Genomic DNA, 27,093 nt, shown 5'->3' with positions numbered 1-27,093 from the left:
TAAATTAAAAATTTTTAATGGGCATATAATCCATTAATATTGATTCATATTAAACATTTACCTACACAAATAGCTAGCTTTTTTTCTTTTTTTGTCGACATTAGATATTATATACGTTTCAGAATTATTTTCAAGATGAATATGACTGAGATGATATTTCTCACATTGTAATATGAGTAGAAATATATAATGTCATTATTATTCCTATTACTATTCTTTTTAACAGAGTGCAATATTTATTGGTCTTTTTGTGTAATTTTAAAAACTAAAAACCCGGCTTTCTTGCCCATACAAATTAGTAATTCGAAAAAAAAAAAAAAAAAAAAAAAAAAAAAAAAAACAATATATATATATTTATATATTTATTTATTTATTTATTCATATATATTTTTTTTTGTAGAGAACCCTGAGAGACATAAACCCAATAATCTCAAACGATTTTATATCAACCAAAATGAGGGTGTGAAAAATAGAAAATATAACAACAGAGATATTTATAAATTTGAGGGAATTGATGAAGAAAATAAAGATGGGAAAGAAAATATTGACGAAGATTATTTGAAAGAATATGAAGAAGCATATCATAAATATGATGATATGGATGATGATGAAAGGAAAAGAAGAGGATCCGAAAATAAAATGAATTGGTTTGAAATAAGAAAAGGAGAAAAGGAAAGGGAACATCGATATAATGTTTATGATAATGAAATAATTAAAAAGGATTTAAAAGAAATAGATTTAGAAAGAGTAGATAAAATGAATAGGTCAATAGGTGAATTACCTCCATATATTTATGAGGGTGGAAAGGTATATGAAGGTATGCCTATGGATTATAAACCTGAGATATATGATTTTCATAAATATAATAAATATTTTGATGATTTATGTAAAGAAAAGAAATCATTAATTGATTCTTATCAATTAGATAAAAAATTATTAGATGATACATATTATGATGCAAAAAGAGGAGGTCCTAAAACTTTTGGTTTTCGATTTAAACAAATACAGCCAGTAAAATATCATGAAGGTAGAGCATATACATATTTTTTTATGCATTCTCATGATGTAGAATTATCACCTATATTTTTAAATGCATTTAGAAGAGTTGCTATAAAACATTTAAAGGGAGGAAGAGTAACTGCTTTACGAATACCTAATATGAAACATGAATTTTATTGTATAGTTGGGGTAAGAGAAAATTTTTTTGATCTAGCTCAGAATTTAAGACAAATAACTTTTAAAAATGTACCAGAGGATGTCGATATGGATAATTATATGATAGGGAAATTTCGAATTAAAGGTCCAATGATAGTAGTAGCAGGTCATATGCAATTACCTAAGAATGTAGAAATTGTAAATAGAAATCAATATATATGTTCAGTTGCTGCTGGTAGTTATTTGTCCATGGATGTAAAAATAGAAAGTATTGAAGAATACGTTATGCCAGAATATGGGTCACAATCTAGAAATCGAGATATATGTAAAGATAATTTTATTCATTTTTCTAGTAGTTGTACACCTGTTGAACATTTTGTATTTACTGGTCAAAGAAGAGGTATTAATTTAGATACGCTTGGAGAAATTAATATTGTAGAAATGCATACAGATGGTTCAATTACACCTAAATCAGCACTTTTAAAAACTATTGATTATATATCTGAAAATTTTCAATATATTGAAAATGCGCTTTATAATAACTGTCATATATGTGACGATGGTTCTTTGGACGAAGAATTTCGTAACCCTGAATTTTATATGGATAAAGATAGATATACTGATGTACCATGGAATAAATATAAAACAACGTCAGAAGAGTTAGAAGAAACCAAAAATTGGTTATATAGAAAAGATGTACACAGACAATATAATATCGACCCAGAAAGTGAACAATCAAAAGAAGAAAGAAATCTTATGTGGGAAAAAAGTAAAAAAATGCGAGAAGAAATTCAAAAAAGAAAGGAACAAATTAAAAAAGGACCATCTGCATCTGAAGGAGAAATGGTACCTGATGAAGAAAGACACGACTGCTTGCTTGATTGGCCTGTTGATAAGTCTGAAAGAAATATGAATCCCCCTAGATGGGTAATTGAAAGACCTTTGGAAAAAAATCCACACGTAGGTCATGAAGAAATATACGATGAAGGAATATGATAATGAAGTAGTTCAAAATGATTTAGTACTATAAGTAAATGAATAAATATATACATATATGTCATATATTTTTATATGATATATTTAAAAAACAAAATTAATATAAGCTATTCATGAGGTATAAAAGGTGCAAATTAATGAGAACATTCAATGTGCGCTTCTTTGTAATAACATATGCATGTTCAAAAAATAAAATAAAATAAATAAATATATATGTATATATATATATTAAATATAGTTTGTTTATTACAAAAAAAATATTTTTTTATTCATTTAACTTATCTATAATACATAAAAATAATATATTATATACATTTTTTTTTTTTTTTTTTTTATTATTCATTTTTAAACACCTTACAAAGTATAATCATTTATGTGTTTCTTGTTTTTTTTTTTTTTTTTTTTTTTTTGTATAACAATTTTATTTTAATTTTTTTTTTGTCCAATTTTATATAAATTATACATTAAATGTTATTTCATTTTTTTTTTTTTTTATTTTATTTGAAAAAAAAATTTTAAACACAACATGCAACTGTATATATATATAAGAGTTTAATATATATTTTCCTTATTATATATATACATATATATATATATATTTTTTTTTTTTTTTTTTTTCTTTTTTTTTTTTGGTTGACAATTATTTTATGGAACACCATTTATAAATAAATTTACATTTTAATCAAAGAACATAAATTACTTATTTTTTCTATGTGTAGAAAAAATTATATTTAATTAACTTCATTAAATTTTTTTTACAATCTACAAAAATTTATATTATACAATATATATATATATATATATATTTGTTGTTCCTTGTTTTTATTATTTGTTTATTTATTTAGATCAGCGTTAATTAAAAAGTTTATTTGGGTAAATAATATCTATACACATTTTTTTTTTTTTTTTTTTTTTTTCTTTATATATTTTTGTACATATTTATTTTTAGAGAAATTTATTCTATTAAATGATATAATATATATATATACTTTTTTTTTTTTTTTTTTCTGTACACTAGTATTAAATTATAAAGAAAATCGAAACGTGAGTTTCTTCTATATTGAATTTCTGTCTAAATGTTAAAAATAAAGAAGGTAAATACATATAAATATATATAATATATATTATATTTATATTTTTGTATATAATGTATATATATATATTTTTTTTTTTTCCTTTTATAATATTATATGTTTTTGTTTTTTTTATTAAGAATAACAGAAAATAATATTACAGTGAAATAATCACCTAGTTCATATTAAATGAAACTTGTCACCCAAGTTTGATTGAATTTGAAGTCATCGCAATTCTGACTTTTTTATTGGAAAATTTTTAACACAGATAAACGAAAAAAATAAAATAGGATATAATAATTATATATATATATATATATATATATATACATATATACATATTTGTTTTATATAAACATATATAATATATACCGCATTTTCCTTATATATAAATAAAAATGTTCACTTTAATTTCAGTGTGTAGTTATTTATTTTATACGCACAAAGAATCTTTATTAAATCTTATAGGATTAAGTGAAAATAGAAACTCAAGGAAAAATAGAAGAAGAAAAAAAAAAAAAGGAAAATTAAAACAACCTTTCCCTGAAGAAAAATTATGTTTATCAGATTCTGACATGCGTAGGAAAAAATTCATTTTAAGAACTTATAGTGATGTTAATTTCAATGTGACATGTACTACCAAAAAAGAGCGTAATTCAATTTGATCTTTTAAGCTTATCTTTTTATTTAATGTTTAATTTTTTAGTTTTTCCTTATATTTATTTATTCCTTTTTTATATTAAATTATTGTAATTCAAATTAATTTTTTTTTTTTTTCTTTCATTTTCTTCAATATGTATATATATATATATATATATTTTACATAATGTATGTTATGGTATATAACCACATACATTCTTAAAAATGTTACATATGTTTTCCTTTCGTCTGTCCATATTTTATTTTCATCATTATATAAATATATACAAAATGCATATTATTCTGATTTTTTTTTTTTTTTTTGTTATTTTTTTGATATAAAATTATTAAGACTCACCATAATTTGAACATATTAAATGTGTTATTTGCGTCTAAATAGAATACCGAATTATATATATATATATATATATTGATTTATATATATTCATTTAGATTTATTTATTTTATTTATATTTAATTATTGTGTACAAATTTTTGTTTAAAAACAGTGACTATATATAACATAGAAAATTGCAATATAAATAATAATGTGTCTAAAAAAAAAAAAAAAAATACATAGAATTATAGGTACATAATATATTTCATTGCATAAAATTGGGTAGATATATATTTATAATGTAGTATTATAAGACATTAAATATATCTAAGTACTATTTTTCAAAAATATTAAAGAAAAATGAGGAACTATTATTTATTGTCTTATAGATATTATATATGTGTATATTTCATTTTTTTATTTTAAAAAAAAAAAATACGTGAATTACTCTCCTAATATACACCTTTAAAAATTATCTTTTATTAAAATAAGATGGAAAAAAAAATAATAAATAAATAAATAATATAATGAATCTTATTGAATGAAGGTGTTATATAACAAATATATATTTAAAAATCATATTTAAAGTAAATTATAAAAAAAAAAAAAAAAAAATGAATAATGACCAAAATAAAAGAAATAATAATAATTGGTTTAATAATTGTACAAATGAAAAAGAAAAAAAAAAAAAAGATAAAAAAAGAAACACAAATATACAAATTTTTTACAAAAGTGATATAGATATATTTTCTCCTTGTATAGATGTAGAAGGAAAATTATGTGTTATAACAAGTACAGGGGATATACTAAGATATAATTTTGTAATAGATGATATAAAACAAAATACAAATAAATCAACATCACCAACATCACGCTCATTAACATCATCACCATCCTCCTTGTCATCATCATCATCATCAATATCTTCTTCATCCTCCTATAGAAAAGAAAGAGTAACAGCACAAAATGAACTTTCATATGAAACGCAAAAGGATGATGACGAGGAAGGAGAAAAATATTACGATTCCATTGATGATGTAGAAAATATAATAAATAGAGGAGATAAAAAAAAAACACAAAAAAAAGAAAAGAAAAAAACAAATATTCAAGAAGAAAAATATATTAGTATAGATTTTTCCTCAGAATGTTTATGTTCAGATAATGATTATAATTTCTATGTATTTAACCCTAGTAATAATAAAGAAAAAAAATTAAAAAATTCTTTCAAATATTATTTTTATCATTACTATGAATAGTAACAAGTTAAAAAAAAAAAAAAAAAAAAAAAAAAAAAAAAAAAATATAAACGCAAATATAAATGATATATGATATATATATATATATATATATGTCGATTGTAATATATAATATTATATATTGTCCCTTATGTTACGCATATGTATATACGTACATATATTTTTGTTTTTATTTTTTTGAAGTTACTAAATGCATAATGATCATAGATAAACAGAAAAAGGTCGATTTATACGCAGAGGAATATGAAGACAAAGAATTCAAGGGGATAAATAATTTATTATATGATAGTAAAAATAATAATTTATTTATTGTTGATTCAGGTAATATATATGAAGAGAATACATGTAATATGTATTACATAAATAAAGATATAGAAACTATGATTTCTATAGATATGGATTCTTTATCATATGTTAATAATATTTGTATATATGAAAAAGATAATATAAGAACTATATATGCATGTGTAACCAAAGAAAATAGAATTATCAAGTTAATTAAAAAAGGAAATACCTACATAAAAACTGGATTCTTGTATATAAACGGAAATTATTCTCCTTTATTTATTTGCACTGATAATATAAATTTTGTAATACTACTAAAAGATTTAAGTGAAGAGGAAAAAAAAGGAAAGGTTCTGGAAATCAATTCGAATGCTGAAATTATTAATTCTTTTTTTATGGATGGCAATCAATTTAATGGTATTTGTTATGATCACAACATAAAAAAATATTTTTTTATCGAAAAAAATATAATCTATATATATTGAAAAGGCAAACACATAAATAAATAAATAAATAAATAAATATATATATATATATATATATATATATAGTATGCAAGTATATATCAATTAATGGATGGTTTTAAGAACATTTATTATGTACAAAAAAAAAAAAAAAAATACAGCATACATAAATATATATATATATATATATTATCATCAATTTCTACATTTTCTTTCTTTTTTCTTATTATGATTACACTATTTTATATTCATCTATATATTTTATTATAATCCTTATATTTGTATTTGTAATTATAATTTTATATGTCATTATTATGTTTTATTATTCTTTTTATATTTATGTACTTTTTTTTTTTTCTTTTTTTTTTTTTCTTTTTTTTTTTTTATAATAACAAGATGTCGTCCAAATCCTTCCTTATTTTAAGCTTTACATTATTTTGCATGTTCAGAGTTGTAGCTAAATTTCTTGAAATATAAGGTTGTTCAACTAATCCTGTTGAAAGTAACATATTATTAACAGCATCAATGATTTCATCATCATTTATTTTGAGATGAGTATATTTGGTTTTATAAAACCTTAATATAGAAGAATAATATGCATATGCTAAATATAGTAATTGTGTATTAGACATCCATGTGGATAAATAATTTGAGAGGTTTGTATTTTTTAAGGTATAATTTTGTGCATTTAATTTTTGTATATTTAAATCTTTAATTTCTTGATAAAATAATTCATCTGCTTCATTTAATAATATAATGGCCATTCCTTTTTTATTACTTCTAGCTGTTCTTCCAACTCTATGAATATATTGTTCTCTTGATATGGGTGTATTAACTTGAATAATTAGAGTAATATCTGGATAATTTAATCCTCTAGAACTTATATCTGATGTAAATAGAATTCCAACAGATTCCATAGAAAATCTATTAGCTGTGATTTGTCTATGTGCCATTTCTTTTTTTCTATGTATTTCATAAACTGATATTTTTAATTGGTTTATAAAAAATTGTGCATAAAAAGAGGTAGCTCTTGCGGTTGGAAAGAAAACGATAATTTTATATGTAAATTGGTTTAATCTCATATGTTCAATTAATAAGTTATATAATATAATAGTAGTATCAATGGCTTTGTGAAATAACACATATTGTATTAATTGATCACTTGTATGTTTGGAAATGTCTTTAACACAATTTAAATAGATATAATCTGATTTACACATTTTTTTTCTTATTTCATCTAAGTTATATCCTAATGTAGCAGATAAAAGAATATTTCTTCTATTAGATGGTAAATATGTTAATAATCGATGAATATCATTTTCATATCCTGTACTTAATAATTGATCCGCTTCATCAATTATTAACATTTTTAAATTTTCGAATAACGTATTAAATAAATAAGTAGATTCAAAATGATCTAATAATCTCCCGACCGTACATATAATAATATCTGGTTTAATTCTTCTTATATTTAATTGGTCATCTCTTCTTTTTATACCTCCTGTAAGTGTTAAAACGTTAATATTATGTTTATACGTTAATAATAATTTGCATTCATTATATATTTGATTTGCCAATTCTCTTGTTGGTACTATAATAAGAGTATGAACACTTAATATTTTATTTTTTATAATATCATTAATGGATAATAATAAATATGCAATTGTTTTTCCTGTCCCTGTTTTTGCTTGAATTAATAAATCATTTTGTTTTTTCTCTTTTATAATATTATCATATACAATTCTTTGAACATCTGTAAATTCTTTATATTGAAATATTTCTAATAAACTTTTTTTTACATCTTTATCTATATGACAACAACTTTCTATTAATAATTTATTATAACAATGTTTATTTTGTTCATTCTGGTCATTCATATGTACATTTTTATTTTCATCTATATTTGATTTTATTACCTCTTCATTTTCTTTTTCGTTATTCTTTCTATATAATAAGTCTTCTTTAATAATGTTATCTTTTATATGATTGTCTGGAGTAGAATTTAATAAACCATCGTTTTTAAGCTTACTGTATTTTTCATTAATATTAATCGTTTTGTTTAATGTAGTAATATATCTTCCATCACAATTATGATAACTTTTTTTTTTTTTTTTTTTAACATATGTTATTTTTCTGAACTCATAAGTTAATAGCTCATGTTTATAGTTTACTTTAACATGACTATTTAATTTAACATTTAATGTAAATACTTGTAGAGGCTTATTCAAAAAGATGGAATAATTATTCCTCAAGTGAAGTATAAAAAAGTTTTTCATGGAAATGAAAATATTTATAAGAAAGAGGAAGAAATAATGTTGATCATAATATGTAATAGGAGCTTAAATATTTTTTTAAATATATATTTAAAACAATGCAGTATAATTAAAAAAAAAAAAAAAAAAAAAAAAAAGGAAAAAAAAGTATCACGACATTTTTAACATAATATAATGTGTTACATATTTTATATTTCTGTCACGTTGAAGTTTTTAAATGCTATATGTTTTTATAAATATAGATAAAACATATAAAATAAATTAAATAAATAAATATATATATATATATATATATTATAAGTGTTCAATTTTATACCTTTAAAAATAATAGACTGTATGGAACTATATATTATACTATATATATGAATAATTATTTTGTATATATAATAAGTATATTATATTATAGCACTGTGATGTATATTTTTTTTAATGATTATAATTTTTAGGAAGTATATATGTATATATATATATAATAATACATATATATATAAATATATATTTGATCTATTAATATATATATATATATATATAAAAAAAATCTACCATTAATATTATTTTATTTATACATATTCATATTTAGTATATTTTATTTTTTATTTTTAAATAAGATATCCTTACGCTGTGATGTATTTATCTAAGTAATACTTTTTTTTATTGTTCTTCCACTTTATTGGAAAAGAAAAAAAAAAAAAAAAAAAAAAAAAAAAAAATGTTGCCATGGAATTTATATGTTTTAATTTTTTTATGAAATAAAAAAGATAATAGTAGAGTAAAAAGTATATTTATGCTTTTTGCTTGAACGGATACAGTATGGTCTTCTTTTTGTTATGACAATAATAAAAAGGAGTAATAATAATACATAAATAAAAAGAATATATATATATATATATATATATATATATATATATATATATATATATATATATGTATATGTATGTATTTATTTATTTATTTATTTATTTCCATGTTGGTTCACTTTTTTATTATTTTATTATTTTATTATTTTATTATTTTATTTTTTATTATTTTATTTTATTTTTTTTGTTATATGATTTAATGATATATGTAAGATAATGGAAGAAGGGAAAGTCGGCAACAGTAATGAGGATTTTCCTGAAAAGGAAATGAATATTGATACGAATAATAATATGAAGGATAATACACATGAGGATGAGAAAAATAATCCTAGTGAGGAAAACCAATTAAATAACAATAATAATGATGATGATGATGATATGAATGAACTACTTGAAACTTTTTTACAAGATATTGATAACATAACATCCAATAAAGAAAAGAATGTTGAAGAAAAAAAATTAAATAAGGGAGATGCAGGTAAAGAAATAAATCGTATTTTAGAACATAAGCATAGTTCTCCTTTTGAAATATTTGGAATTTATGAAAATATTAATATGGATCTTATAAAAAGTCGATATAGAAAATTATCCATATTAATTCATCCTGATAAATGTAAAATTGATAAAGCTGCTGAGGCTTTTCATATATTAACGAGAGCATATGAGGAATTACAAAAAGATGAAATTAAAGAACAGTATAAATCTGTTTATGAAATAGCTAAAAAGAATATAATAAAGAAACATCAATTAAAAAAAAAAAAAATTAACGAAATAAATGAATATTTAAATAAAACTGAAGAAGAATATGAAATAACCAAAGAAATACAACAACTAATTAATGAAGAATGTGAAAATTTATTAAAAATACAAAAAGAAAAAATTGAATATGCTCAAAATTGTAAGCTAGCCAATATGAAATATGTTCAAGAAAAAGAAGAAGAAAGACTTAAAGAAGAAATGGAAAAAGAAAAAGAAAAAAAATTATGGGAACAAGGAAGAGATGAAAGAGTTAATAACTGGAAAAATTATAAAAAAGAAAACCTAAAGGATGAAAAAGAATTTCATTTATATAAAAATATTAATAAAAAAAAACAAGAACGAACACAACAAGAAGAACAAAAATTGAAAAATGTTCCATTAACATATGAACAAAATAATGTACACAAAAAGAGGAAGAAAAATTGACAAATATGAAAGAATATAAATGTGTAATGTTATTTGTTTATCACACATTAGGATGTTTATATAAGGAATATATAAATATTATATATATATATATATATATATATATATTTATGTGTTTATTTTTTTTGTTTATATTATATACATTTTGTGATATCTACATATAGACAATCAGGGTAATCATTTTACCCTTCTTTTATATTTCCTTATTATTTTATTTTATTTTTTTTTTGTTCTTAATTTTAAATAAAAAACCATAAAAATTTTATAAATGCGTATTGTTAATCTTTTAGTTTTTTCATATAATTTATCACCCATTTATATGAGTGATTTGATTGTTATCTATGTTTATACACATATATAAAAAAAAAAAAAATTAAAACAATAAAAAATGTTAATTAAAAAAAGGAAAATTAAAAAGTATATAAATTTAAAACAAGAAAAATAAATACATTAAAATATATACATATATATGATATGATATGAATGTATACAACATATAGAAATATATATAAGAAATACCAATTATATAGAATTAAACATATATAATCTCGGTATATATTATGTTAAGTATTATTGCTGTATATATTTATGATATATATATATATTAATTCTTATTCAGATATGCGGTATTATTCTGTATACACTTTTTTATATATACTTATCATTTCATTAAGTTCATTAGAATATTTTCCACTCACATTCATTTTCATTATATTTTTATATTCCTGTTTAATGTTCATACTAAGACATGCTTTTATATTTTCGTTGTCTAAAAATACTATTATATTTAAAATACATTTGATAATATGTATTTTTACCAAAACGTGTATTTTTTTAGTAAGTGTTAAAAGCAATTTATCTATAATAAAAATTTCTTTTTCATCTATTTCTTTTTTTTTCATTAATTGTGTATTCTCTGATTTTTTTGGGGATATATTTTTTTTTTCTTCTTCATTACTAGTATTCGTGTTATTATTATTATTATCTTCAACATTTTTATTTCTTTTTTCATCATTTTGTTCATCAGTTTCCTCATCAGTTTCCTCATCAGTTTCCTCATCAGTTTCCTCATCAGTTTCCTCATCAGTTTCCTCATCAGTTTCCTCATCAGTTTCCTCATCAGTTTCCTCATCAGTTTCCTCATCAGTTTCCTCATCAGTTTCCTCATCTGTATCGCTCACACTTTTATTATCACTATCATTCTCATAAATATTTAGGTCATTATTTTTCTTTGTCTTGTTTTGATTTTCCCTTTTGACCTTCTTACTTACAAAAGGTGAAGGCAACAAATTTTTGGCTTGTTTCCTTTTCTTGACAACAAAATTGGGAGAGATATTTTGTTCCTTTATTTCATTAATTTTTGCTTTTTGATCACTTACCTTTTGAACTAAATTTTTAGGGTTATATAAAAAGAAATATAAGATAGAGGAAAGAATATCTTTATTTTTATTCGTTTTATCATAGCTAAATAAATAATTATTCGAGCTGATCTCAGAATGATTTTTTTCCATCAAGCATACATGCGTTATAAAATTAAGTTTACATAAAAGATCATAGGTATTTATATTGTTTTCTTTAATAAAATCCATATTGATTTTATGAAATTTATAATTACTACATAGAAATATATCATCTTTTAGGAAATGAAAAATTTCTAAATCTTCATGACATGTTAAGTTTGGTTCTTTCATATAGTGTAAAATATTTTTCGTAGAATTAATATTATCTACATTTAGATTATTTGTTATGGTATCTGTATTATCTAATATATTATTTTCTAAATTATCATTATTATTGGTATGATTTGTATTATTTATTTCTTTATTTTTATCGTTCTTTTCTAATATGTCATTTTTTACATTTATGTCAATAGTAAATATTTCTGATATATTATTATATATACTAATATTATCATATAAATTTGTTAGTATTATACAAAAGAAATAAATCATCAATTCATTGTCAAACATATTGAAAAGTTGTTTTAATAAAATTTTAACATGTTCATATTTAAAATATTTTTCAATATTATATATATTTTTATTTTCTATTTTTTCCATAGAAGTTTTATAATACTGATCCTTTAAAATAGTAAATTCTTCATCTTCAAAAAAATCAAAATAACAAGAGTTTACACAAGTTTCTATAAAAAAATAATAATAAAGAAAAGGTTGTTCAAATTTACAAGAATTAATAGAATCTAAAACTACTTGTTTAAAATCGTCATATTGTTTTGTGTACATTTTAATCCATGAATTTTTTTCGATTTTTAATAGTGTGTTTAAAAGTAAAAATACGAAGATATGTAATTTGCTCTTATCCTTGCTTAGAGTACTCATATATTTTTTAATTAAAAATATTATAACATCAAGTCCATATTTATCTTCTTCTTTTATAACACTGTAAATATTGTTATCAAATGAGGTTAGATAATCTTCAACATGATTACCTTCTGCATTATCCTTAATTTCTGAAATATTATTACTATCAATAATATTCATATTATCCATATTGGTTTTTAAAAACTCTCCATACACATGATCGATTTGTAAATCTTTCAAATGTATTACATTGTTATTATCGTTTATATAATTATTATTATTTGAATTATTTATACTATCATAGTTGTTACACGTGGAATCACCACTATTATTATTATTATTATTATTATTATTATTATTATTATTACTATTACTATTACTATTACTATTTGTTGTTGTTTTTATACTTAGTACGTCATTCGTACTATTAATACATACAGTTTGTTTTGTATCATTGTTATCATTTTTATTTTTTTTCTTTGTCCCATTTATATGATTATTATTATTATTTGGTTCATGCGCTTTAATCTGATGTATATCTGTTTCAATTTTCTTTTTATAATTATTTAATAATTTTATAAAAACATCACATTCAAAATGAAAATAAAGGATATTTAAATAGATACTATCCGGAATAAATAGAATTGCCCTTAGATACAACATTCTTGTTTGTATAATATTTTTTTTTATATTATAAAAATAAAATAAATAAATTAACCATATAAGTTCATTTTTTATATGATATTTTAAACTATTTAATATAGCGTTTTCAAGTTCATCATATTTTTTTTTTATAAAACAGAAATTAAAATATTGTAACCATAAAGAAATATTATTATAATATTTTCTTAAGCATACATCAAATATATTAATTATTCTTTTAATTAATGAATGTTCAGATAAACTATATCCTAATAAAGTTTGTAATTTCTTCTCTACTTTTAAAACATTATTTTTAAATTTCTTTGCTTCATTTTCATTTTTATTTAATAATTTTCTTAATTCTTTAAATTTATCAAAACGCTTTTCTTCTTCCATTTTATTTTTTAATATGGAAAATTCCTTATAATGATTTTTTATTAAATTTTTATTTTGTAATATTTCCTCAATAAGTTTTTCTTTTTTCTCATTTTTCCTTTTTGTTCTTAAATTTTCTAAATTCATTTCAAACTCTAAATACAAAATAAAATGTAATAATACTGAAGTAGGACTATTAATTCTATATTCATGATGTCTTCTTTTATTTGCTATGGCTATTATTTCTTTATCACTAAATAATTCTTTCCTTTTCAAATCATTAAATTCATATACCATGTTTTCTATTATCTTACATACTTTGTCCATTTTAACTAAACAATAAATAAATTAATATATAAAGTATAATTCAAAATTAAGAAAACGATATACAACTTTATGCTATAATTCTATTGATGATTTAACATCACAATATTTTATTATAAAACTACATCAACATAAAACTAACTGAAGCATATTTATATTACATGAGTGAAGGAATTTATTTAATTTTAATAACTTTTTCACATAGATATATTGAAATGGAAATAAAAATAAATAAATAAACATAAATATATATATATATATATATATATATATATTACAATATATTTAAGTATTAAGCAAAAAAACTCAAATGCATAATTATTAATTATTGACCTTATTTTAAAAACATATATATATATATATATATATAAGCACTCAGGAAATAAAAAAATCAATGGTAACGTTCAAGGTTGTTACTTTCGATGTTTTTCTTAAATTTCATATATAATCAAAATATCATATATATTATATATATATATATATATATATATATATATATATATATATATTTATTTATTTATTTATACTTTTATATATATATTTATTTATTTACTTATTGGGGGAATAAACAAATAACATAAACAAAATAAAAACACTAATTTTTTATCTTACATTTCTATTATAATTTGATATCTATAAAAAACATATAAAGTAACAAACATTTTGGTATTAATATGTGTTTTTTCTTATTATATATAAAATATAATATTTCCATATATCAATATATATAGGATAATTTTGCGCCTTTCATATTAAAAAAAAAAAAAAAAAAAAAAAAAAAAAATTACATATACTAATATTATATATTATATATATTATATATATATATATATATATAATATACATATCTATTACAAAATAAAAATTGACATAGATAATATTATATATATATATTATGTATATATTCATTAATTACTATAAAAATATCTTTCATGTTCTATTTATTATTTATTATTTTTTTTTTTATAAGTTTACAAGGTTTTAGAAAAAGAAAAAAAAATACACGTTGTAATTGCATAAATATATATTTATCATTTGAAAATAAATGCATCTATTTTAATTTTTTTTACAAGATGCACTTAATTTTTCTAAATGATCTTTTTTTTTTTTTTTTTTGGTAAATACTATAAATATATTCTTATAATATTATATATATATATATATAAATTAAATATATTTATACATATATATTTATAAATCTTATATATTATCATGTCGCATATATTTTCATAATCACATATGTAATAAATATGCCTATATTTTTTTAAGCTCATATGATAATATATAAATATAATAAGTACATTTTTTTTCGAAATGTTAACATTTTGTTTAGTATTATAATAATACTTTTATTTTTTTTAAATTTTATTATTTTTATTTTTTTTTTTTTTTTGTAATAATATATATATATATAATATATTTACATATTTATTTTTTTTGATTTGTTCCTATTACTTCAGTTTGATAAAATATGCATTCCAATATTTGAATTTTTTTTTTTAAGATAAAAAAAAAAAGAAAAAAATGGAAGAGGATGATGTGATAATAAGTGGGACTCACATGACAATAGAGAAGGACAAACTTGAAAAAATGAACGAAAATAATTTTGAAAAAATTTATGATAATGAATATGAAAATATATATAGAAGTAAATGTTCTGGTATTTTATTGAAAACTCCATATTATCCATATAAATATGACATTATGAATACTAGCTATAAATATATCCCTAAAGTTGGTGATTTAGTAATAGGTATAGTAAAGTCGAAGAAATTAGATTATTATCAAATGGATATTAATTGTAATTGTGAATGTATAATACATAAAATTGATAGTTTTAAATATGCAACCAAAAGCAGCTTTCCAAATTTATTAAATGGTACATTATTATATATGGTTGTTGAAAAAATGAATTTAGAAAATAATAGTGTTGTAACTAGTTGTATCAATTCATCAGATGTAAAATCTTGGATAAATTATGAAAATTATTTAGGAGAATTAGTTGACGGATTCGTTTTTTCGGTTAATATTGCTAGTGCAAAAAGCCTTATCGGAGACAGATGCTATATATTAGATTTAATCGGTCAAGATATAAAATATGAGATAGCAGTAGGACATAATGGACGGTTCGAACTTTATAAAATAAAAAATATATTAATATATATATATATATGTGAAAAATATAATAAACATATTTGTTTATGTGCAATATATATACATTTGTATATATCTGTTATTTTGTATATTTTTTAGTTTTCTTTATTTTTTTTTATTTTTATAATTTCTATTTTTTTTTATCTAGAATATGGATTAAGGCAAATGATCCGTTGGAAATTAATTTAATTCACAGTGCACTTAAACATTCCTTTGGAAAAACTAGAGCTCAGGTAATATATTACAATTACTATTAATTATTTTTTATATGATCGAAAAAATATATATAATACACATCGTGTATATTATAATATTAAATATTTACATATATATATATATATTACATATTGTTATTCTTTATTTTAGTGTCTCAGCTTGTGAACATATTTATTTATAATATATATATATATATATATATATATATACATACCATTTTTCATTTTCATTTTTATTTTCATTTTTATTTTTATTTTTAGATGAATGTATTGTGGAAATCTATTTATAATTTAAATAAAAAAACTACATAAAAAAAAAAAAAAAAGAAAAAAAAAAAAAAGAAGCAAATAAAAAATAAATATAATAACAAAACAAATTTAATTGAAAAAAAAAATTAGAACAAAATAAAATAATATGAAATAACATATCGAAAGCAAATAAAATATATAAATTTGAATATATATTTTATTTCCTTTATCCATTTTAATGTATACTATCTTTTGGCATATGATATTTTCAGTTTGGATCCTTGCAATTCATAATTTTGTACAGCTATAAATAAAAAATAATAAAATAAAATAAATAATTTAATGAATAATATATATATAAACACATATATGCTATGTTATTTTTTTTTTATTTTTTTTATTTTTTGGCTTATCAAATTAAACAATTTGATATGCATACATATATATAATACAAATATATGTGTACACTATATTTTTTTTAAACAATCATTTTTTTTTATAATTTTTCCTGTTACCTTTCATTGCAAAAGTTGCTGTGGTTTCATCAGTAAAATCCACAAATGCAACATTTCTCTGAGGTATAATTCTAGCCTCAACAAATCCAGCATAATTTTTAAATAAGTCATTAAAAGCTTGTGTATCAACATTTTCTACTACATTTTCAACAAATAAAATTTTATATGGCATAACAACCGGGTAATTTTGAACTGGGGCAATATTATTCATTTGATAATAAGATGAGAATATATTATTATTTGGTAATTCTTCATTTTTTTTATTTTTATCTTCATTTGCTTTTGCTTGAGCTTTTGCAATAAGTGTTTGTTTATCCATTTGACTTAAATCTATAATTTCAGGTTTATTTATTTCTTTATTACCATTAAGCATATTAAAATTATTTTTTTGCATTTCTAAATAATTTTTATGCATTTGTTCAAAAATTTCTTTTTGTTTTTGTTCTCTTTCAAGTATTTTTTTTGGTTTTTTAGGTTCTTTTGATCTCTCCACAAAAGTACCATCTCTTTTGGCATGTATATCACTTTTATTATGTGAAAAATTAATTTGCATAATCTTACCAAATAACACATACCCCTGTAGTGCATTTAAAGCTTTAGTAGCACATTCTTTGTCATCATATACAACCCATGCCTGACCTTTTCTCCAAAATGATTTCATAACTATTAAATCTTTTATTTCTCCGTATGTGTTAAATAAATCTTTTAAATTTTTTTTCATTTCATCTGTCTTTACTCTATCATTCAAATTTTTTATATACAATGTTTCATTTGGAGGTATGGTTGGGTCAGTTGGTATAACTTTATTATATTTCAAATGTTTTATATATGCTTTACTGTTCATATAATTCATGGTATTATATAACATATTTTGTGGGGTTGGGTATATAGGTATTCGTACAGAATGTGTAAACTTTTCGGCTCCTCCATATGAATTAATTGGTATAGTATTCATATTTAATGGGTACGGAGCATTATACATGTTTTTTGGATTATTTATCATTTTATTATTATGAATATTATAATTTGGATTAACTCCATAAGGCATATTATTAGGAATTGGCATATGATATTGAATATTATTATTTATATTTGGTATGATATTACCTGCACTGTCCATGTTTTTACCTGCACCATTCACGTAACTTGAAGGTTTAAAGTGTGCATTTGTAAAATTTGTATTTTTGTCAAGATAGTCATTTGGGTTATTTAAAGCATCGTTATTTATATTATCATTATTATTTACATTGTTTATTGAATTAATATTATGTGTAGTTGTATTATTGCTCATTGGTACTGGTTTATTTTAATAACACTATTTTATAAATATATAATTATTTTTGTTATGTGAAACAAAAAGAAAAAAAAAAAAATAAAATAAAATAAAATAAAAAGATGATTCTACTTTGTGTTATAAAGCACTTATATATTTTGTTTATTATGCTTGAGAATATAAGAATTGAAATTTAATTAGGAGTTAATAAAAAAATAATTACATAAATATATATATATATATATATATATATATATATATTTATTTAATTGATGAATTTGTATATATCTTTACGTATAACATATTTTATTTTCACAATGTAGATAAATTCGAAACTTATCTGTAAAATTCTGATTAAAATCTACATTATTCCATGAAGCTTTAATTTATATAATAATTTAATATATGTCATTAGAAATGTTTACATTCTGGTACATTTCTTTACCTCTTATTAATAATATATATATATATATATATATATATTACGAGTATTAATGTTATGGTTAAAAAATATTTTATAAGATTATAATAATAATTATTTCGTATAATTTTAAAAAATGACATTCAATAAAAAATAAAAAATATGGTAATTATCATTTGGGGTTTATAAAATATAAATATATATATATTTTTTAAATAAAAAATAACTTGAGAAAAATCTTAAAAAAAATATATATTAAGTATTATGCTTATTATAACTATAAAGTATTAATTAAAAAAAAAAAAAAAAAAAAAAAAAAAAAAAAAAATTCTCAATAGAAGATAATATATATATATTATATATTATCAATATTATATTAATATTATATTATATATATATATATATATATATATATATGTACATTTAAAAATGTATGTTAAAATATAAAAAAAAGAATTATATACTTTAGAATTTTATCTAAATTAAAAGTTTAATCTCATTTTATATATTATATTAATATTCAAATAAAAATTTCAATTTCAAAACATAAAAATGATTTTACAAAAAAAAAAAAAAAAAAAAATGGAAACATAAAATAAGATAATATACATATATATAATTATATTATATATATAAAATCATCACACAAAATAATGATTATATTCTTTTTTTATTTTCTTGTTTAGAGGTAATTATGATTTCAAAATAAAAAAGAAAACAACATATATTTTTACATAAATATATACATGTAAATATATATATATATATATATTATATTTATATATGAATATAATACCGATCTATGTATTTAATTTTTTTTTTTTTTTTTGTAATAATATTATATTTGATTTATATTATATATTTATATTTTGGCTAATGTATATATAATTTATTAATTCATATATTTTATGTAATTTTTTTTGAATGTAAATATAAATTTGTCCATTTTTTTATAAATTAAAAAAAGAGAAGAAAAGAAAAAAAAAAAAAAAGAAAAACATATTAATATGAACTAATAATGTACAATATAATATTTTTGTAAAAGGATAAAATGTCTACCGAATTAACTAATAACGACTTTCGTCGTATTTTTGATAATTTCGAAAAGGAAAAAAAAGAGAAGGAAAACGATGCATTATTAAAAGAAGAAAAGAAATTGAAAAGGAAACAAAAATATTTAATTAAAAAAAAAAAAAATGAAGAGAAAAATGAAAATCAAAAGTATAGAGATCGAGCAGAAGAAAGAAGAAAAGGTATATTAAAAGATGTTAAAGATGAAAGTGTTTTATATAATAATATAAACAATACTATTGATGAATCAAAATTTATGGGTGGAGATGAGGAACATACACATTTAGTAAAGGGTCTTGATTTTTTATTATTGAATAAAGTTAGAAATAAATTAATTGATAAAATAAGTTCAGAAAAAGAAAAAATGAAAATAAATAATATTAATAAATATATTACAAGTGGTGAAAATGTATTAACTAATAGATCGTTATCATTGTCATCAACTACAAGTTTTATAAATGAAGAATCAAAATATATTTTCAAATATTTTTTTTTATTTGAACACCCACATCATATACATTTCAAGGATAAAATCAATGGTATATATGAAAATATTATAAATAATATGAAGTTCAAAAATTATAATAAAAATATTCATTCAGTAAATTATAAATATAATATAGATATGGATATTGATCAAAATGATATACCAATTAAATATATTTATAATGTTGATCATATAAAAAACCATCATACTTATTATTTGAAAAATTCATTTTTAAATGAAATCGGTGCATGTTTTAAATGGCATATGGAAAATAAGAAAAAAAAAAAAAGTGAAAGGTTATCCAGGAGACCCTTAACAAATAACTTTTCAGATCCAAATTTAGTTAGTCAAGTTCAAGCGGAGGATGATGATATTGACATTTTTAAAATTGATGATAAAGACATAAATGAAACGGATATAATAAATACAAATAAATCAGAAATTGATGATAAGAATAATATCAAAACGGCAACCCAAAATGAAATAAAAGATATAATATTTAAAGACAGTAAAGAGGATATATCTAGAAGTATAAAAGAAAACAAAGACAATTATTTAAATTATAATATGAAACAATTTTTATCAGGAAAAAATATTTCTAAATCGAATAATCAAGATAAAGAAAATGAAAAGAATAGTTTAACCAAAAATATATTTAAAGATACATATGATGAATGTTATCCTGGTTATGGTTAATAACAATGATATTCTTTTTTTTTTTTTTTAAAGTATATATAAATATAAATATATATTATATTTATGTTCATGTAGGAAATTTCTATATTACTAAATACACATGTCAATATTAAATATATGTATTCTTATACATATGTATAATTTTTTAATTTTTTTTTTTTTTTTTTTTTTTTTTAATTGAATATTTTTTATTTTACTTTGAATATATTATTTTATATTTTTCTTTTCCTTTTTTTTGTTAAACTAATTTATTATAATATGTACTTTTAGTATATATTATATTACTTTAAAGTTTTTGTTAAATAATAATATATATTTAAATGGTTTATTTTATTTTATTTTTTTTTTTTATGTTAAAATTGTTAAAAAAAAAAATTCCAGTATTATTTGATAGTATAAAATAAATAAAAATGTCATCTAGATGTTATAAAAATTAATATGAGCTCAAATTATTTTAGCCTTGCGATATATTTAAATTGTGTTTTCACCTACACATATGTATATGTGGAATGAAATATTTATACAAAATATAAATAAAATTAAGAAAGTATAAAAATATGTGTGCCTTTAAATAAATAAATATATATATATATATCTTTTAATTTATAATTATATAAATATAAGGTCATTTATTATTATAATTTTTTTTTTCCACAGCATTGTGCGTAAACATTTTTATTTTATAATTAATTTTTAGGAGAATTTCTTTTCTTTTCTTTTTTTGTACTGTTAAGTATATAATATAATTTTTTAAAATATAACTAGTCATATATGCATAATACATATATTTTTAATACAGTACTAGTGCTAGTTATTATATGATTTGTACCTATATGTACATAAAAAAAAAAAAATATATATATATATATATATATATATATATATATATTATGGTGTTAATAGTAATATGTAGTGCTTTCTTTTAAAATATGATACAATTATATAATACTTTAAATGATGTAAACACACACATATACATTATTATATATGTATAACCCTTAAACAATTAATAGATTATCTATATAATATATATATATATATATATTTTTTTTTTTTTATTCTCCTTATAAGAACAAAATATGTTTGGGAAAAGGAAATTAATAGATTCACAAGAACCAAAAAAGAAAAAAAAATGGAAGGAAGAATTACATGACGATTTAGATGATATTGATTTAGAATGTTTAAAATATGTAGAAGAAGACGTACAAGAAGATGATGTTGATAAAAATACTACTACTAATAATAATAATAATGATGATGATATAAATGATTGTGATAATAAAAAGTCAACTGTTTATTCAGATCTTTTAGATGAGAAAGATAAAATAAATAAGGATAAAGCATTAAACTTATCAGATAAAATGGAACTAATAAATAATATAAGTAATGATAATCAATGTGTGACTAAGAAAAGACGATATGATTGGATGAGTAGTGATGATGAAGATATAACGAGTGATGAGGATGAAGAAAGTTTAATAAACGAGGACATAAAAGAAAAGACAACAGATAAAATAAAATACGACACATCAAATAATATAAAAGATAAAATATCAAAAGATTTAGAACAAGATATTTCTGAATATGAACATATAAATAATAATAAATATAACAATAATAATAATGAGGATAAAACTTTTATTAAAGTGGAGAGTAAAAATAATAGCATTCATAATAATAATATTACTTATGATATATTAAATGACATCAATAAATTTTCCATCAACCCAGTAGATATAAAAATGCAAGATATTGAACATATAATAACATATATATATTTCAATAACATACATTTTAATTGTAGTATTAAAAATTTTGTTGAGTTCTTAGAGAATAATATAAATAATAAAATTATACAAATAAATTCAGATAAATTAACTAACCATACTATATTATATAAATATGATGAAAAAAATAATGATACAGTTATTATAAATAAATTTACTCATCATGGAAAATTATTTGTTCATGTGAAAACATATGAAGTAATTTTTATACATAATATATAAAATATAAAAAATATATATATTATTATATTTATTGAATTATATTTTTATTTATTGATACATTTATATATTTATGTATTTACTTCATTATTTTGAAGGATGTTGTTACGTTACTAAAATTGAATGAGACCCTTTTCATGGGAAGAATTATAAAGTATTATTTAAAAAAAAAAAAATATATATATATATATATTTATTTATTTATATGTTCATTTTATATTTTTTTTAACATTCCTATAAGATGAATTAAAAAAATTCTTCTTTTTTTTTCTTTTTTATTGAAGGTCTATACAAGCGTATAGGAAGAATGATAGATTTTTCATTTTGCAAGCTCCTTCACAATACAAGTAAATAAATAAAAAAAAATAAAATACTATAAAAATATAATACATATATATATATATATATATATTATTATTTAGGTATTTCATTAATTTGGCAGTTCATGAAAAAAATAAAAGAAAAAGAAAAGGATGAAAAATAAAAAAGAAAAAAGAAAAAAAATGTTAAGCCTGGATTATTTCAGTATAAGAAATAAAAAATACACTGTGAAAATAAACATGTTACCGATAAAAAACTGATCCACATTTTTAATTTAATAATATATATATATATATATATATATATATATAATATTGTATATTTTGTACCGTATTTTATGGTTATTTCATTTTTTTGCTTTCCTTTTGACTATATATAATATAAACAAGTTAAAACTTAAATGTGGACAACATATATTTATTTTTTAACGGATATTTAAATGAAAAAATAAAATATACATATATATATATATATATATATATATATATATATATATATATATATGCACTTGTTTATTAATTTAGTTATTATTTTTTTAATTTTCCTTTTTTTTGTTTAACAAACGTAAAATATGCTTATATATATATATATAATATATATATATAGTATTATAGAAAACTATTCGTTTAAAAATAATAAAATTAATCGATATGTTAGATATATACATTTCTAAATCGTGTGTTTTATCACCTTTAAAAAAAAAAATAATTTGAAAAGAGTTATCTAATTTTATATAATCCATTATGTTTTTATATTAAATAATGAAATTGTAGTAGTACCTTCTTATAAATAAAATAAAGATTTCTTATTTTCATGTAATTGGTAAATAATTTGTATTCATGATATATTCGTTATGAAGGCGTAACTTTTTTTTTTTTTTTTTTTTTTACTTTATAATATGTAATATTACACACAATTCATCATTTTTTTTTATAAATATTTAATAAAATAATAGTAGTTTGTAAAGATATTCAAAAAATATATTCCTTATATATAATATATTTTTTTAATTATTATTTTATAAATATTATTTAATATTTATATGATTATTTTATTTATTTTTTTTTTTAAAGAGTATTTCTCCATACATATATATATATATATACAAAAATACATACATACAATTATATATATATATATATATATATATAATAATATTATATATTAGTAATATGCTGAGAAAAATATTTAAATATTATCAGCACTATATTATAAAACATATATTTATTTCGTATTATATATTAAATATATTTATATACTCTATATTGATTACAAATAATCTCATAATATATTTATAAATTTAACTATAAAAAAATATAATATATAATATATATATATATATGTATATATATATATACATATTATATTATATTATATTATATTATATATTTTTCTCATATTATATTTGATCTTTTAATTTATATTTGCTTATTATATTATTTTCCCTTAATATCTTTCTTTTTTTTTTTTTTTTTTTTTTTTTTTTTCATTCTATTATCAATGATTAAATGTAAACATATATATATATATATATATATTATTTATTTAATAATTAAAAAAAATATATATATATATTATATATTGTAATAAAATTAATATCAATAATATATATATAATATATTATATATATATATATATATATATGTATATATAATTCCTTTTGGAAGTTTCTTTATTCTTTTTTTTTTTTTTTTTTTAATATAATGGCAAATGATAGTGGTATCAGTGTAATAACAAAAATTGTGGAGTCTGAACAAAAGAATCAAGTATAAAAAAAAAAAAAATAAAAATAAAAAAATAAATAAATAAATGTAAATAAATATGCTATATAGGAAATAACGTTGTATAAAAAGTATTTACATATATATATATATATTTATGTATTTATGTATGTTATATATTAAATTATATCACTAACGTGCTTATTGTTTTTTTTTTTTTTTTTTTTTTTTTATATTCAGATATTACATGATTCTATTTTGAATAAGATGCCTTGTTATGATAAATATGAAGAGATCAATATTTTGTCAGTTGAAGAAGTAGGGTTATTAAAAAAGTTTCATGATTTTAGTAAAAAGGAAAAATATGAATATTTTAAAGAAAACGATACTATAGTATCAATATTATTTAATTGTTTACAAACAGATTTCAATCTTCATTTAATGCAATATGTATTAACAATATTTTATGAAATAATAAGAAATGATGGAAGTTCTTATAGTTATATATTAGGTATATTACATGATAAAGACATGTATGGATATTTGATGAAGTTATGTACACATAGTGATACGTATATAGCTGATAAGAGTTCGTTTTTATTGTCAGGTAGTTTTTGTTATAATAATAATTATTTTACTGAAGTACAAATAAAAGAATTTATTATAAAAATCGATTTCTTTAATGTTAGTGAAGAAGGAAAAATGGATATATATATAAATATATTAAAAATTGATAATTTTAGAAAGGATATATATGAATTAGAACAATTTACATCTATTATAAAAAAAAATTTAGAGCTATCTAATAATAATGCTAATAAGCAATATAAATCTGTATTTTGTGTATGGCTACTAACCTTTAAAGATTATTTCATTAAACAATTATATAAGAATAATATTATTGCTATAGTAATCAATCTATTTAAAAAATGTAGAGTAGAAAAAATTTTAAGAGTTTCACTTAATATAATAAAAAATATTATGCATATTGATGATTGTTTCGAAATAATAGTTGATAATAATATTATTCAAACTATGACAGTTTTGCAGTATGATAAGTGGAGAGATAATGATATATATGATACTATAGTTCAGCTTCTGAACAAGTTAGACCAAAGGATCAAAAATTATAGGTAAAAAAAATATATATATATATATATATGTATTTATATATTTATGTATATAAATCAATTTTTTCTGTGTAAACAAAGATATATATATATATATATTTATATTTATATTTATATATTATTATTATGTTGTTTTATATTTATTTATTATATATATATATATATGTTCATTCTTCTCTGCAGCAATTTTGAAAGATATTGCCACGAATTATCCAACGGAAAATTGAAGTGGTCCGTTTTACATACAGAAAAATTTTGGCTAGAAAATGTCATGCAATTTGAAAAGGATGAATTTAAGGCAATTCAGCAATTAGCTGATATAATAAAATTATATGCTCATAATATTATTCAGAAAAGTGAAACCGGTGAAAGTAAAGAAGAAATAGACGCAGTAACAGTTGCCGTTGCTTGTTTTGATATTGGTGAATTTGCTAGATTATATCCTAATGGTAAGAAAATATGTCAGAAATTTAAAATAAAAGAAAATATTATGATTTTAATAGCTACAAAGGATAGAGATATTGTCAGAGAAGCTTTATTATGTGCGCAAAAAATTATGTTGAATAATTGGCAGAGTATATCTAATTCGAAATAAAATAATAAATAAATAAATAAATATATATATATATATATATATATGTATAGTAGTTTT

General features: G+C 19.0%; 11 protein-coding genes across 11 annotated transcripts; 8 read left to right on the top strand and 3 right to left on the bottom strand.

Annotated features, from left to right (window-relative positions):
• Positions 1-189: 189 nt before the first annotated feature.
• PF3D7_1307600 (DNA-directed RNA polymerase subunit alpha, putative) lies at positions 190-2,151 on the top strand (the record flags this gene model as incomplete). The annotated part of the gene is made up of 2 exons (XM_001349767.1): positions 190-298; positions 401-2,151. The coding sequence occupies 2 exons, from the start codon at positions 190-192 to the stop codon at positions 2,149-2,151; spliced, it is 1,860 nt and encodes a 619-aa protein (XP_001349803.1).
• A 1,471-nt stretch (positions 2,152-3,622) lies between these two features.
• Positions 3,623-3,889, top strand: PF3D7_1307500 (conserved Plasmodium protein, unknown function; the record flags this gene model as incomplete). The annotated part of the gene is made up of 1 exon (XM_001349766.1): positions 3,623-3,889. One exon carries the CDS (start codon positions 3,623-3,625, stop codon positions 3,887-3,889), a length of 267 nt encoding a protein of 88 aa, XP_001349802.1.
• Positions 3,890-4,814: 925 nt separating this feature from the next.
• Positions 4,815-6,226, top strand: PF3D7_1307400 (conserved Plasmodium protein, unknown function; the record flags this gene model as incomplete). Its single annotated transcript, XM_001349765.1, has 2 exons — positions 4,815-5,391; positions 5,640-6,226. The coding sequence occupies 2 exons, from the start codon at positions 4,815-4,817 to the stop codon at positions 6,224-6,226; spliced, it is 1,164 nt and encodes a 387-aa protein (XP_001349801.1).
• A 362-nt stretch (positions 6,227-6,588) lies between these two features.
• Positions 6,589-8,481, bottom strand: PF3D7_1307300 (ATP-dependent RNA helicase DBP6, putative; the record flags this gene model as incomplete). Its single annotated transcript, XM_001349764.1, has 1 exon — positions 6,589-8,481. One exon carries the CDS (start codon positions 8,479-8,481, stop codon positions 6,589-6,591), a length of 1,893 nt encoding a protein of 630 aa, XP_001349800.1.
• Positions 8,482-9,551: 1,070 nt separating this feature from the next.
• PF3D7_1307200 (DnaJ protein, putative) lies at positions 9,552-10,520 on the top strand (the record flags this gene model as incomplete). Its single annotated transcript, XM_001349763.1, has 1 exon — positions 9,552-10,520. One exon carries the CDS (start codon positions 9,552-9,554, stop codon positions 10,518-10,520), a length of 969 nt encoding a protein of 322 aa, XP_001349799.1.
• A 629-nt stretch (positions 10,521-11,149) lies between these two features.
• On the bottom strand, positions 11,150-14,185 carry PF3D7_1307100 (U3 small nucleolar RNA-associated protein 6, putative; the record flags this gene model as incomplete). The annotated part of the gene is made up of 1 exon (XM_001349762.1): positions 11,150-14,185. The coding sequence occupies one exon, from the start codon at positions 14,183-14,185 to the stop codon at positions 11,150-11,152; it is 3,036 nt and encodes a 1,011-aa protein (XP_001349798.1).
• A 1,521-nt stretch (positions 14,186-15,706) lies between these two features.
• On the top strand, positions 15,707-16,863 carry PF3D7_1307000 (exosome complex component RRP40, putative; the record flags this gene model as incomplete). The annotated part of the gene is made up of 3 exons (XM_001349761.1): positions 15,707-16,308; positions 16,485-16,569; positions 16,813-16,863. 3 exons carry the CDS (start codon positions 15,707-15,709, stop codon positions 16,861-16,863), a joined length of 738 nt encoding a protein of 245 aa, XP_001349797.1.
• A 182-nt stretch (positions 16,864-17,045) lies between these two features.
• PF3D7_1306900 (U1 small nuclear ribonucleoprotein A, putative) lies at positions 17,046-18,606 on the bottom strand (the record flags this gene model as incomplete). The annotated part of the gene is made up of 2 exons (XM_002808955.1): positions 17,046-17,104; positions 17,316-18,606. 2 exons carry the CDS (start codon positions 18,604-18,606, stop codon positions 17,046-17,048), a joined length of 1,350 nt encoding a protein of 449 aa, XP_002809001.1.
• Positions 18,607-20,060: 1,454 nt separating this feature from the next.
• Positions 20,061-21,263, top strand: PF3D7_1306800 (RED-like protein, putative; the record flags this gene model as incomplete). The annotated part of the gene is made up of 1 exon (XM_001349759.1): positions 20,061-21,263. One exon carries the CDS (start codon positions 20,061-20,063, stop codon positions 21,261-21,263), a length of 1,203 nt encoding a protein of 400 aa, XP_001349795.1.
• A 1,079-nt stretch (positions 21,264-22,342) lies between these two features.
• On the top strand, positions 22,343-23,746 carry PF3D7_1306700 (conserved Plasmodium protein, unknown function; the record flags this gene model as incomplete). The annotated part of the gene is made up of 4 exons (XM_001349758.1): positions 22,343-23,248; positions 23,368-23,423; positions 23,554-23,616; positions 23,692-23,746. The coding sequence occupies 4 exons, from the start codon at positions 22,343-22,345 to the stop codon at positions 23,744-23,746; spliced, it is 1,080 nt and encodes a 359-aa protein (XP_001349794.1).
• Positions 23,747-25,293: 1,547 nt separating this feature from the next.
• Positions 25,294-27,036, top strand: PF3D7_1306600 (V-type proton ATPase subunit H, putative; the record flags this gene model as incomplete). Its single annotated transcript, XM_001349757.2, has 3 exons — positions 25,294-25,356; positions 25,552-26,444; positions 26,625-27,036. The coding sequence occupies 3 exons, from the start codon at positions 25,294-25,296 to the stop codon at positions 27,034-27,036; spliced, it is 1,368 nt and encodes a 455-aa protein (XP_001349793.2).
• Positions 27,037-27,093: the final 57 nt, after the last annotated feature.

Source organism: Plasmodium falciparum (genome assembly GCF_000002765.6).
Source record: "Plasmodium falciparum 3D7 genome assembly, chromosome: 13".
Lineage (NCBI taxonomy): Eukaryota > Apicomplexa > Aconoidasida > Haemosporida > Plasmodiidae > Plasmodium > Plasmodium falciparum.
Note: the sequence above shows the minus strand (reverse complement) of the source record. Positions and strands in the feature narration are given on the sequence as shown.